Raw genomic sequence first — 14,311 nt, forward strand, 5'->3', positions numbered from 1 at the left:
CACAACTACACCAGCAGATGTTGGTTATCATGGTCATAACTTCTTTGATAGGCATTTAGAAGTTGGAGTACTAAGTAAGGATAAGAATTTATGGATAAACAACTTCTTTATTACAATTAAGAGCGACATTTCGGTGTAGGTTCTACCACCATTATCAAGTTATCATCACTTGCTTGATAACGGTGGTAGAACCTACACCGAAACGTCGCTCTTAATTGTAATAAAGAAGTTGTTTATCCATAAATTCTTATCCTTACTTAATTATGGTCATACTTATGAAATGATGGCATTCTGGGTAATGGCACAATGGAAGAACCTATGTCATAAGCAGTAAATAGCATGGGCATGGATCCCCTCAGTGTGAAATATATACAAACATTTGTTTCAAACAGGCTGAGATGAGACATGAATAGACATGTATAACAATCAGGAAGCAAGGAGGATAAACTATTTCTTTGAAGTGTTTCTTTGTCAAATACATCCTAGTGATGTTCTATGTTGAAGCATGACAAACATTCATTCACACAAGTACAAGCACCTGTTGGTTGGGATTAATCACGTCAACAGGCCTATTGAATATTAACAGAATATTGTATCTCAATGTGGCCATGTTAGGTCAATCAGGTCTAAGGTCACAGGTATTATTAGGAAAGGGTACTGGTGGATCGAAAATCAATGTTCACGGTAAGGAGCAATTATAATCTACTGCAGAAGATTGATGAAAACTGACTTTTGGTTTGCTGCCATTTACAGTGAGTGAGTGAGTGAGTATGGTTTTACGCCGCTTTTAGCAATATTTCAGCAATATCACGGCGGGGGACACCAGAAATGGGCTTCACACATTGTACCCATGCCGGGAATCAAACCTGGGTCTTCGGCGTGACAAGCTAACGCTTTAACCACTAGGCTACCGGACCGCCAGCCAACTCCAGCCATATCACGGAAGAATATGTCCCCATGTTGGGCATCAAACCTGGGACTCCAGTACGAGAAAGACAACGCTTTAACCATTTGGCTATTCCATCACCGCCATAATTACCAAAGACCAGCATGTTCAGAGCAGAGTGGTTAAGTACAGTGTATGATAGTAATGTGAGGACCGCCATTCTCCATATCAGACACACCAGGTACACTGACAGTCACATTAACAGGGGGACCGCCATTCTCCATCACAGACACACCAGGTACACTGACAGTCACATTAACAGGTGGACCACCATTCTCCATCACAGACACACCAGGTACACTGACAGTCACATTAACAGGTGGACCGCCATTCTCCATCACAGACACCCCGATACACTGACAGTCACATTAACAGGTGGACCACCATTCTCCATCACAGACACACCAGGTACACTGCCAGTCACATTAACAGGTGGACCACCATTCTCCATCACAGACACACCAGGTACACTGACAGTCACATTAACAGGTGGACCACCATTCTCCATCACAGACACACCAGGTACACTGCCAATCACATTAACAGTATGACTGCCATTCTCCATATCAGACACACCAGGTACACTGACAGTCACATTAACAGGTGGACCACCATTTCCATATCAGACACACCAGGTACACTGCCAGTCACATTATAATAATAATAATAATAATAATAATTCACCATATAATTTACAAGATCTTGACAAAATCTGCTTTGATTGGAAGACGAAATAACTTCCTGGTAAAAGGCTACAGTTGAACTTTCTGTAAATTACACCAATAAAAAGCTGAAGTACAAATTTTTGAAAATCCACTAGAAAAAGATGCTGACGTATCCCTCACATTGAAGAATGGGTACATGGTAACCATGGTAACTGTTATTGAGAGGAAAGTAGTTACCATGACAATACATGCTTGTCCCCTTCTCCATTCCATATGCTTCCAGCAAAATGATTTCAAATATCAGGTATGTTCCCATCCATCTTGAGGAACACCGAGCGCTACGGCGGCCATCAGTCATGGTGAGGTATCCTAAAGCAAAGTCTAACATGGATGTTTCAAACACCGAGTGCAACACATCTCAACACAGTCTCCCTGGACAACAATATGATGGTTTCTTGCTTCATTAATGGCAATGGATCAACAAGCAGAGACCAATTTCCACACTCCAGGGTGGGATGTACATGCTGGTCCAATATGCTGGTCCACTGGACAGATGCTAGTCAATATCACGGAGGGCATTTTCTTCACAGTTGTCCAACTTGTCAGTGGAACCATGACATGCAAGTCTGCATATTTCGCGTATGTTAATCGGGATGAAAGAACAGACACTGTTGACTACTTGACATAAAGATTTGACTAATATCAAAATATAATCTGATGTTTGGTAGTTGTAAAAAACAATTCCTTGGGACCAGTGATTTTTCTGCAGAAAAATATATATGTTGAACCCTGCATATGAGACAAATTTTACCCTATTGACAGACTCAAACATGCTCAAGAGAGGGATGACTCGCATCGAGAGATATACAAAATCATCAAAGTCACAAAAGCTGATGACAATCATCTAAAGCATTTTCTAATTAGGTCACTAGTATCAAGGCCTGCAAACGACTCACAGCAGTCAAATGTCATCATAATGATGATATCCATTTAGTACCAAAAGGAAAGACACCAAATTAGTATTAAAGCTGGGACCCTCATGCTGTAAGCAAAGCAACAGGACCACTTCACAGATGGCAACATGCTGTATTACCCACAAGACTCTGCGGTATAGACAAAGGCCCCCAAATTTCCTGGCCTTCCCTGACATATTTTAAGGTACCCATGGCAACAGGCCAATCCACAGATAGCAAAATGGCGTATTTCCAACAAAAGTTAACAGCATAGATAAACATGATAAAGGCCCCAAAATGGTCTGGCCTTCCCTGACATATCTCAAGGTAACCATGGTAACATGTTCTGGTGATTGAGCCATTGAGTACCCCCTAAGGCTATAACATTTTTCCAGAGCCTTATCCAAATACAGTTGACATCATATACTACTCAAAAGAAGTTAAGGAACCTCATTCTTTCATATTACCGTAGTTATAATCAAGTTTTTTTTAACTTCTTTTGAGTAGTATATAAGGCAATCCAAGTTTTCTCAAAATCAGTGTTATAATCTAAGGTCATTCATATTAACAGTATTTTGTAGCGCTAATTGTCACACATGGTCGAAGGGCGCCGCGATTCGCTGTGCAGAATTGCGTCCCTTGGGCACACCAGAAACCTATGATTGTGGGTTCGAATCCCAGTTCGCCCCGATTATGTTTCTAGGCTTGTCAGCACCATACCCATGCTCGTAGGCTTCAGCAAGTGGAAAACGTCTAACACCTTCATCACTTCGCGCTTTCCTCCCACATTAAGCTAACACGCCATGATATAACTGGAATACTGTTAAAAGCAGCGTTAAACCCAACTCACTCACTCACACATGGGCGAGTAGATGTAGCTTTGTTACACCAGACTATTACATCAATATATGTGTTATATCCAAGTAGTTGTTCATTCAAACTGTTATACAAGTTATATCCAGCTTCGGTATGAACAAGAGCTGACAGGGCTATGATGAACCCTGGTCATCTACACCAGCGCCCGCAAACTTAAGTATCCCTGTCAAGCAGAAACACGTGCCTGTAACACAGCATTCTGATTGGCTAAAATTCACCCACAAGACTTGATTGACAGATGTGGGTGGGTCTATTTCCTAGGCTGATATGTCATGATACATGCCGACACAAACACACACACACTAACTACGTATTGAAAGGTCACATGATATTCCGTAAGTGCAACAGCAACAAGACACTTTTCCACCACAAAAGAAAAACGTTGAAATAAACATTTTGAAAATATTTCAGTACGTACAGAACATAGACGGAGTTATGAAGTAACAACTGTAATATAAAAGACACTTAGTGTTAAATCAACATAGTAAAAGATTGCAAGTTGTGCTCGGAGGCTTTTTCAACAGCCTCTTCGGGAGGCAATTCCAACCTCCTCCCTGCTGCCTCAATACCTGGCTGTAGTGGTTAACATAAGTCAAGTGTTCAACTCATCTACGTCAACATAGACAAATACATTGCATGTAGTTTTGCTGTGACAGCCATTGTCCAATCTTAGAGCTTCTTGTAACCATGGCAACAATGATAATTATGAAACTAATAGACAGGTACAAACTGTACAAGGAATACAAATGGAGTTGAAAATATTCATATTCCATTGATACTGGGCTTCAGAGAAGGAAATCATCACCACAATTCAGGTTACCATGGTTACCAGAGACTATCGATCAGATTGGACAGAGAAACCTTCACAAAAATGCAACATAGGATGTTGAGATAGAACTTGTTGGAAGGATTGCCTTATTCCTGTGAGCATAAGTACAATAATCAATGCTGACTGATCAATGATAATCAAAGCTGATGTGTAGTTTTTAGCACTGTATTGATTAGCAATAACTCAATACTTCCTATTTCAAGTTTTTTAACATAAACATGATAAATGCCCAAATTGCAATATGTACCAAAAAATGAAAAAGTATAAAACACGTCCTCAGTGCTACGCATGCATGGATTCTGTAGCTCACGTGGAACCTTCTCAAAGTCTCCAACGGCTTCATGGCTAATTACATTCCGACCAATTACATGTCACACTTAATGTAAGCCTCGGGTCATAGGTCATTTCAACACCGCTGAGCTGTTAACAAAGTACATGTGTTGCCATGGATTCAAGTGTAATGATACCACCAGACATAGCTGATGATGCAATACTTAAATTATGTTCTTGAATTTGAATGTTTGTATTTTCTCAAGATGAAAAACATCACATTTGAAATACATCAGGAAATAAGATGTCTTCAGCTGGTTGCAACTTGACCTGCTGTGTCACAGCTCTTGTCTTTTCATATCTAACAGCTTTCATATCATCGTAGCATATACAGGGCTTGATTTAGCTGCATAAAACATGCACTAGTGAAACCTGTCAAAATTTAAGAATGTCCGGACAATACTTTTTAAAATGTCCGGACAGAAAAATTTAAATGTCTGGTAAGCAATATTTTAAACCGGACATTTGAGATTCCCAATCGGACATGTCCAGCGCATATGACGGTTTCCGGACCCCTGGTGCAACCTATATTTGTGTCAACATGCACCAAGTGCTTGTAAAAAAATTCAAATTTGTGTCTAGCCCTTACTTTTCTTAAGAGCAATATTTGAACACACTCAATACCTTTAAGCTTTATGTACCATATAAGATCACTAATCCGGGTATTAGGTGTAATTTGTCACACTTTCTTGGGCTTGACGTCATCAAAATGTGGGTACTTGAAGATTAGGTACACATGTACATTTTGCAGCAATGCGTATAATTAATGTATAATCATGACACTGTCATTAGAAACCTGAGACTTTATTTATTTAGGCTTATGCATCTTTCAAATTTCATAAAGTTATGGGACCAGGGTGCAAATAGGCTGTCATTCCCTTAATCGATTTCCTTAAATCAAGCCCTGATACACCTTTTCAGACATCATCATAATCATATGTTCCACTTCTTAATTTCCATCTTGTATATACAATTTTGAGTGCATTTCAGTGTTTTGTGTATGAAAATGACCGTCCGGTTCCGGAAACTGAATTTCCGGATATACGGGTAAATTTGTATAGTAATTATTTCGATTTGAATGAAAATCGTCCGGGAACCGAGGTTTCCGGATATCTGAAGTCCGTATAAGCGGGGCACGACTGTACCAGGAAAAATATTTAACCTTATAATAGAAACATTCAAATTTATGGACACTATGAAATAATTAAAAACAGAATTTCACATAATAGCACTAGAGCCTGAATCTGAAATATGAGGCACCTATCTGCAGTTACTTTGTAAACAAATGTGAGGTAAAATAAACAACTGGTAAACTTTTAGGACGTGACACTTTTAGGACAAATCCTGGAGATTTACATGAGCTGTACACCATAAAAAGATGTATCCATGGCAACAGTGCCAGAGACGGGTTCTTACAGCTGATGACCTCTCATGATGTGAGAATAAAAACCATATTTGTTATAGCACTGCTTACCACACACATTACACACAAAAGGATCAGTGTGACTGTGGCACCCAATGTGAATTGAAAACAAAACCTCATCTTCGAATGTCACGCCACAATGAGTGCACTTTGACCCCGGCCTCAGGTGTGGCTGGTCACCTTCGTTTGTGTCCGACACAAGACGTGTTGAAGATATCCGTCTAACCGATGACAACAACTCACACTGAACTGATCTCTCAACCAGGAACATCCGAGTGCGCCGCCGATCGTAATTATCATTTGACACTGCAGCACTTTCAGTCTTAATTGCAGGCATCGTACACTGTATTCCAATATTTGACATTTCTGTTTTGATATGTCGGTTTGTGAAGTGAACATCAACCCCTCCTCGAACATCCCGAGGGTCAATCACTTGTCGGATGTCACGTGCTTCCATCGCTGATCGAACATCCCGCGAATCGAACACTGTGTGTATATCACGGGTATCCGCAATGGGTCTGTTCTCATGAATATCTACCATTGAGCGAATGTCACGGGGTACGACAGATGGTCGAATATCATGTGACTCAATCGTTGAGCGAACCACATTCTGAGGCCTTACTGCCTCAGTCGACTTGACATTGTTAATTCCATGCTCACCAGATGGCGTTGCTTCATTATTGCGATCTCCAGCAGGAGCTGGTTCGAACATTTCCATCGAGAGTCTCTGTGTTGTTTGTGCTTCCATATGTCTTGGTGCATTGCTCCGCACTGGTGTAGCCGAACTCGACACATCCGATGCTCCGTCGCAATCTACTGGCTCGACCTTCACCTTCACCTCCTCTTCCGATGATTCCCCCTGTTGCTGCCTTGTTAAAGGATGATTAAGGGGAGACAATCCCTGTGACGATTCTACAGGAGGTGGGAGATAGAAGCTGGATGATGTGATGGTGCTTGTAGCTGGCACGCGAGGCGTGTGATGGGTCGTGATGATGTTCGACACAATGGATCTCAAATAATCCGATGCCATGTGGTTTTCTTGCGCAACCCGCTGAGTGGGAACCTCGTAAGGCCGATACTGAGTGACACAGTTAGTCAATATCTGCGGCTCAGCCCTGGCAAACTGCATGCTGGGAGGAGCTGCCCCGAGTAACGTGTGAATCGTACCGACGGGCATGGCTGTCTGGGTGCACTGATTATGTGGGATTTCCATGTGGCGACCACTGAAGTGGTTGTCTCCGTATGTCTGGATCCTGAGTGCCGTCGCCTCCTGCATCGGCTGCAGCGGCGGCCCGTAGTCCTCCCCGTGGTCCTGACTGTAGTGCTCCCGGATCTTACGAGGCAACACCGTGGAGAAGTCACACTTGCCACATCGGAGGACTGTGGCAGGGTTGTTCCGCATGTGAAGTCGCTTGTGGCGACGGAAGTTGCTCTTGTCATTCGTGGAGTAATCACACATCGGACACTTGAGGGCCTTCAAACCTGAAACACACAGAGACTAATGAAATACTGCTTCTGCTACAGTTCAAGTTACACATCATCCTAACTTTTATCTGCCTTACCAAAGTAACCACGGAGATTTGATAGGAGTGAGTAAGTGAGTGAGTATGATTTTACACCGCTTTTAGCAATATTCCAGCAATATCACAGTGGGAGAAACCAGAAATGGGCTTCACACATTGTACCTACGTGGGGAATCTGATCCGGGTCTTCGGCGTTATGAACGCTTTAACCACAAGGTTACCCCATCACCCAGGATTTGAAAGGAAGAAAGTCTCTCTTTTGTGTCTTAATAAGATTTTATTGGGGGTCAGTAATATTTTTGTTCAACAATCAGCATGACAACTACTTGGCTTGTATTACCTTACCAACTAAAGCAAAACAAAATGCTAAATGTGTCATATATCACTAAAAGAATGTGACTTAACCATTCACTTGAATCCAACATAAACTGGTTCATAGCAATAAGGCAACATGCAACATGGAATACCAACACCAAAACAGCAGGGAAACTGTAAGCAAATATCATGATATGCATCATGGCAGGACTCATGTATCCATATGCATCATATAAAGCCTCATGTATCACCATACGTATCATATAAAGACTCAAGTATCGGGATACGTATCATAGCAAGACTCAAGTATCAGGATATGTATCATATCAAGACTCGTGTAGAACCATATGTAACATATCAAGACTCGTGTATCGGGATACTTATCATATCAAGACTCGTGTATCACAATATGTATCATATCAAGACTTGTGTATAGTCATATGTGTCATATCAAGACTCAGATATCGGGATACGTATTATATCAAGACTCGTGTATCGGGATACTTATCATATCAAGACTCGTGCATCACAATATGTATCATATCAAGACTCGTGTATAGTCATACGTATCATATCAAGACCCAAGTATCCCCATACGTATTATATCAAGACTCAAATAACGGGATACGTATCATATCAAGACTCAAGTATCCCAATATGTATCATATCATGACCCAAGTATCCCCGTACGTATCATATTATGACCAAAGTATCCCCATAAATATTATATCATGACCCAAGTATCCCCATACGTATCATATCATGACCCAAGTATCCCCATACATATCATATCATGACCCAAGTATCCCCATACGTATCATATCAAGACTCAAGTATCCCCATACATATCATATCATGACCCAAGTATCCCCATACGTATCATATCAAGGCTCGAGTATCCCCATACGTATCATATCATGACCCAAGTATCCCCATACGTATCATATCAAGACCCAAGTATCCCCATACGTATCATATCATGACCCTAGTATCCCCATACATAACATATCATGACCCAAGTATCCCCATACGTATCATATCATGACCCAAGTATCCCCATACGTATCATATCAAGACCCAAGTATCCCCATACGTATCATATCATGACTCAAGTATCCCCATACGTATCATATCATGACTCAAGTATCCCCATACGTATCATATCATGACTCAAGTATCCCCATACGTATCATATCATGACCCAAGTATCCCCATACGTATCATATCATGACTCAAGTATCCCCATACGTATCATATCATGACTCAAGTATTTCCATACGTATCATATCATGACTCTAGCAGTCCCATACGTATCATATCATGACTCAAGTATCCCCATACGTATCATATTATGACCCAAGTATCCTCATACGTATCAGATCATGACCCAAGTATCCCCATACGTATCGTATCATGACTCAAGTATTCCCATACGTATCATATCATGACTCAAGTATCCCCATACGTATCATATCATGACCCAAGTATCCCCATACGTATCATATCATGACCCAAGTATCCCCATACGTATCATATCAAGACTCAAGTATCCCCATACGTATCATATCATGACTCAAGTATCCCCATACGTATCATATCAAGACTCAAGTATCCCCATACGTATTATATCATGACCCAAGTATCCCCATACGTATCATATGACTCAAGTATCCCCATACGTATCATATCATGACTCAAGTATCCCCATACGTATTATATCATGACCCAAGTATCCCCATACGTATCATATCATGACTCAAGTATCCCCATACGTATCATATCATGACCCAAGTATCCCCATACGTATCATATCAAGACTCAAGTATCCCCATACGTATCATATCATGACCCAAGTATCCCCATACGTATCATATCATGACCCAAGTATCCCCATACGTATCATATCAAGACTCAAGTATCCCCATACGTATCATATCATGACTCAAGTATCCCCATACGTATCATATCATGACCCAAGTATCCCCATACGTATCATATCAAGACTCAAGTATCACTTTGTGTATCATATCAAGACTCAAATATCGGGATACATATCCTATCGAGACTCAAGTATCACCCTACATATCGTATCAAGACTCAAGTATCGGGAGACGTATCATATCAAGACTCAAGCATCGGGATACGTATCACATCATCACTCATGTATCGTGATGCGTATAATAAAATGACCCAAGTATCGGGATACGTATCATATCATCACTCATGTATCCGGATACATATGATATAAGGACTCAAGCCTATATGAATACATTGGTCAGGTGAGGCAGCCATGGTATTTTTTTACCCACATTGAAGTCAACTCATGCAACCTTAATGGTGTCAAAGTAAAAACTACAACGTGAATGACACAAGTTCTGCATACAGATTACTCCCTCTAGAATATTCATGTTACATGTCCATGAAAAAACAGGTAATTTCAAAAAGATGGCAACTACTGATTTATGTGAGCAATTCAAGCAACAATTCAAAAGATGAATTATAACATTTTGACAATAGCCCCCATCCCCATGAAAAACAATTCTAACTTCAAGATTTGATCATTATTTCCAATATTTGAACCCTTCTAATTACAAGATTTGATCATTAATTCCAATATTTGACCTCTTCTTAACTGATCATGCCTAGTTTCCAGATTTAAACCTCCGTAATTCCAAGATTGGACTGTGTCCTAGTTCCAGACTTTGCCACCTCTATTTATTTCAATACTGAGGTTGGGTACAGGAGAGGGACTGGAAATCCACAAACCTCCATGTTTGGGCATATGAAGCTGTAGATGAGAGTACGTCACAGTGGAGAAATTGCAGAATCTACAGTTATAAAGTCTACCGGAGGGGTTCAAACCTGACGATGACGGGGGATAGGTGATGTAGACGTCGGGAGAGAGGTCATTCTGACCAACACTGAGGTCGTCTGGTGGAGGGGTCCCATCTGCCGCACTGTTATTGTCCAGCATATGACAGTCAAGACGTGCTGGACGGTGGTCCGACACCTCCATGGGCTTGTCGTGTGTGTTGCCGCCATCCCTTCTCGCCTCCTCCTGGGCGATCATGGAACTCGCCAGAAGCAGACGGGCAACAGCACCTTGGCCCGGGTTACATTTCGCTTCGTTGCTTGGTGGGTGTGGCTGGTCCTCCGCCATTGTTCAACCCATCTGAAACACAGAACACACGTCATCAGCCCTTGTGTCATCTGCCCTTGTTCAAACCATCTGAAACACAGAACACACGTCATCAGCCCTTGTGTCATCTGCCCTTGTTCAAACCATCTGAAAAACAGAGCATATATCATCAGGAAAGAAGAAATATATTAACTCCTAAACAAAATTACACCATGGAAATATCCTGGAAAAAAATTCTTTCAGGTCTTGTTAATAGGTTAAGAATTGTTTCTACAATCAAAATGTACGTAACCTCAAGAAGATAAACATATTCTAGATATCCTCATGGTCACTATTCTGTAAGTGCAAGACTGTCCCTGTAAACATGGAATAACTTTCAAAGAAAACAAAAATCACAATATATTGTCTCTTGAAAGTAATTAAACATGACTCTACTGAGACCTACTTGACCTCCATCACATAACCTAATAGGGAAAATACCAATCTTGCACAACGCTCACCCAACTAACATATCATAGATCACACTGCCAAAACTAGGAAACTTCGACAAATTCTCTTTCCTTCCCTGATACAAGATTACTTGATAATGATGTCAGCCCTTCTCCAAAACACAAAACTCCTACGTGAACATGATGAAGGCCAACCCTTCCTCCTCCAACACAGCAAGGTTGACACTGGCACATCCTTTACCATGTTTACCCTGTATACAGCAACTGAAAACAGACTTCAGATCAAGTTTGTTCCAGTTATGTAATTCTGGGGAACAAAAAGGGATACTCACAACAAGAAGCCTGATGACATCATCACAAGTATTTACCCAGTCACAAGGACACTGCTGCACAGCATCATGGCGTATAATGTGAAGGAAGAGTTGAACTCTAACATTGAACAACAAGCCCTGGGGCATAAACTAATATCAAAAGAAGCCTCTTTTAAACATCATTTGATTTGTTTCTTTGTACATTCTGTGTTTACTTAGTTCCACAAGTCAGAGTTTAATGATTGGGTAAAGTCCTGCTTTGAACAGCTAACAGAGCAAGAGATTCTTATAACATAATAAGCTGTCACAGTATCATCAAATCCACACTTATTCATCAGTGTGTAAATGTGCTACAGCACCAGGCTCCATATAAAAATATCCAATCTGCAGTAAAACTGAGTTAGAAATTGGCACTAGTCCTTAGTCCTTGCCAAATTGCCCAATAGTTAAGGTATCTTAAGGCCTATAAGAAATTTGCCCTTTTTAAGGCGTTTTGCTTATGTTATCATTATAAGGACTAGTGAGCTAAAGCTGTTAGTTTCTATCGCTGTAAGACAACCTCAAATTTTAAAACAATAGGTCTACCTCCTAATTTGATATGCAATTTATATCATGTGGACCAATGTAACGTTAGGTTCTGAAACCAGTAAAAGATTTGTAGCAATTGGTCCCATTGTAGAATTATCCCGGGAAATTACTCGAACTTTCATGGCACACTATTACGACTCAGCATCAAGTTACAGTATTTGTCTAATAGAAAGATTAATTTGACAAATTACACGACATAAGATGCTAGAGATAATCTGACTCATACAAATACAACGAATACTAGGCCACCAAACAATAAGTCTGTAAAATCACACTTGAATAAACACAGGAAATATTACATGACAGGTCTAGTTCAATATTCTCAGTCAACAAATTTGAACTATCCAAAAATGGAATATGACGAACAATGTGTTCACCAACAACCATGATACTTTCAAACATACAGACACCAGAATATCACTGATGGTTCTTTTCAGATACATGTAGTATACTGTGGAGGCATGAGCAGACAATCAAGAGTTACTCCCCTTTACACGGAAAAAAATCTGACAGCATGGTCCAGTGTTTGAAACAAGACACCTCTCGATATTTACTTAACACTGTCATTTGTCTAAGCGATACAACCACATGCATATAGAAATGACGAAATATGGCTGTAGGTCAATCAAAATGGCGCCATGTGCTTTCACACGATCCACAAAATGTCAAAATGACCATGAAATTCGAGTTAGAAAATCCCTATCTTGCAGTTTTATAACGATAAAAACATGATTGATCAAATTTGGCATAATTAATGGTGGCTGGTGTGTATAAGGACGATAAACCATGTCTCCAGGATTGATTATTTAATCAATATTCCATAGAATGACACCGTTCTGACGCCATCAAATTATGAAGCTTACATTGAATCGTTAAATCTGCCATACACAGACATGCTTCGTTACCGACAACCACATTTTCAAGGTCACAAAGTGTGTCAATATCAAACCTTTTATATCAAAACATCTGTGGTACTCTAAGGTATCAAATATCTTCAAATTTCAAATCACATTTAGCTGCCCTCGGTCAAAGAGGAAGCCATGTTGATTATTTTGGTATGTGTAATTTTGCACCTCACACGAGGGATAGTAATAAAGGGAGGTAATTCAGAAAGTTGACCCATGTGCGTTTCATCTTTAATATTCGTAAATAATTAATTCTTCATAGCATTCTAACTTTAGATGATCGTGAAAGCATGTAACATGCCACAGGCTCACAGCTGAATAGTTTGATACTGTGTGAAGTGGGAGTTTGCCACAGTGTGAGGCCACATTTACTGCACATACGTCTAACATTCAGAACTTTCAGCAGTGCTTCATTAGTGATACTTAAAAAATACTTTAAAAAAATGTTTGGTCACAGTATATCTTACAAACTGGTTTAAACTTCGATTTAAATAAGAATTCCGCCTATATTTCGTTGCATTTTTTCTTTGATAACATTTTTACAATCACCATAAGGGAAAGTATGTTCCAACGGGAATCAGAAATGAATATCCGGGGTGGCTCCCGTACTCTACATCATACAGTAAACTACGTTTATAACGAACACGCTTATAACGAACTGACGGATATAACGAACTTAATTTTTTGTCCTGACCATTTGCTGTACATGTGCTGTATATGCTTAACGAACTACGGTTCTCACGAACTACAATTACTGGTCCCTGGGAGTTCGTTATAGCCGTAGTTTACTGTATATCAGAAGCCTCAATGAGAATTACCCAAGCAGTCGAAGATAGACATAGTGTAGCAAGGAGCGATCATACGACCCCCTGTATGTAGACTCATGTAGATATGTATGTATATTTACTTGTCAAATGGGATATATCGTACAGCAGTTTCATTTACAAAATAGGGAACGTATTTAGTGCGTGGCTGGGCATATTCTAAATGCAAATGTCAACTACATCTAGCTGACTTTCATTTGCCCATTGCTATTTCTGTTCTTTTACCTATCAGTGC

General features: G+C 40.3%; 1 protein-coding gene across 3 annotated transcripts; it reads right to left on the reverse strand.

Moving 5' to 3' along the window:
• Nucleotides 1–229: 229 nt before the first annotated feature.
• On the reverse strand, nt 230–13,383 carry LOC139452489 (ikaros family zinc finger protein-like). 3 transcript variants are annotated; one of them, XM_071233985.1, is made up of 3 exons: nt 13,297–13,383; nt 10,723–11,032; nt 230–7,504 (listed from the first exon to the last, which is right to left on the reverse strand). In XM_071233985.1, the coding sequence occupies exons 2-3, from the start codon at nt 11,018–11,020 to the stop codon at nt 6,012–6,014; spliced, it is 1,791 nt and encodes a 596-aa protein (XP_071090086.1). In that variant the 5' UTR covers nt 11,021–11,032; nt 13,297–13,383; the 3' UTR covers nt 230–6,011. The 3 variants fall into 3 exon arrangements, with proteins under 3 accessions (XP_071090086.1, XP_071090085.1, XP_071090084.1); XM_071233984.1 differs by having other exon boundaries at nt 10,708–11,032; XM_071233983.1 differs by having other exon boundaries at nt 10,627–11,032.
• Nucleotides 13,384–14,311: the final 928 nt, after the last annotated feature.

Source organism: Haliotis cracherodii, unplaced genomic scaffold (genome assembly GCF_022045235.1).
Source record: "Haliotis cracherodii isolate W230 unplaced genomic scaffold, xgHalCrac1.p SCAF_9, whole genome shotgun sequence".
NCBI classification, from domain to species: domain Eukaryota; kingdom Metazoa; phylum Mollusca; class Gastropoda; order Lepetellida; family Haliotidae; genus Haliotis; species Haliotis cracherodii.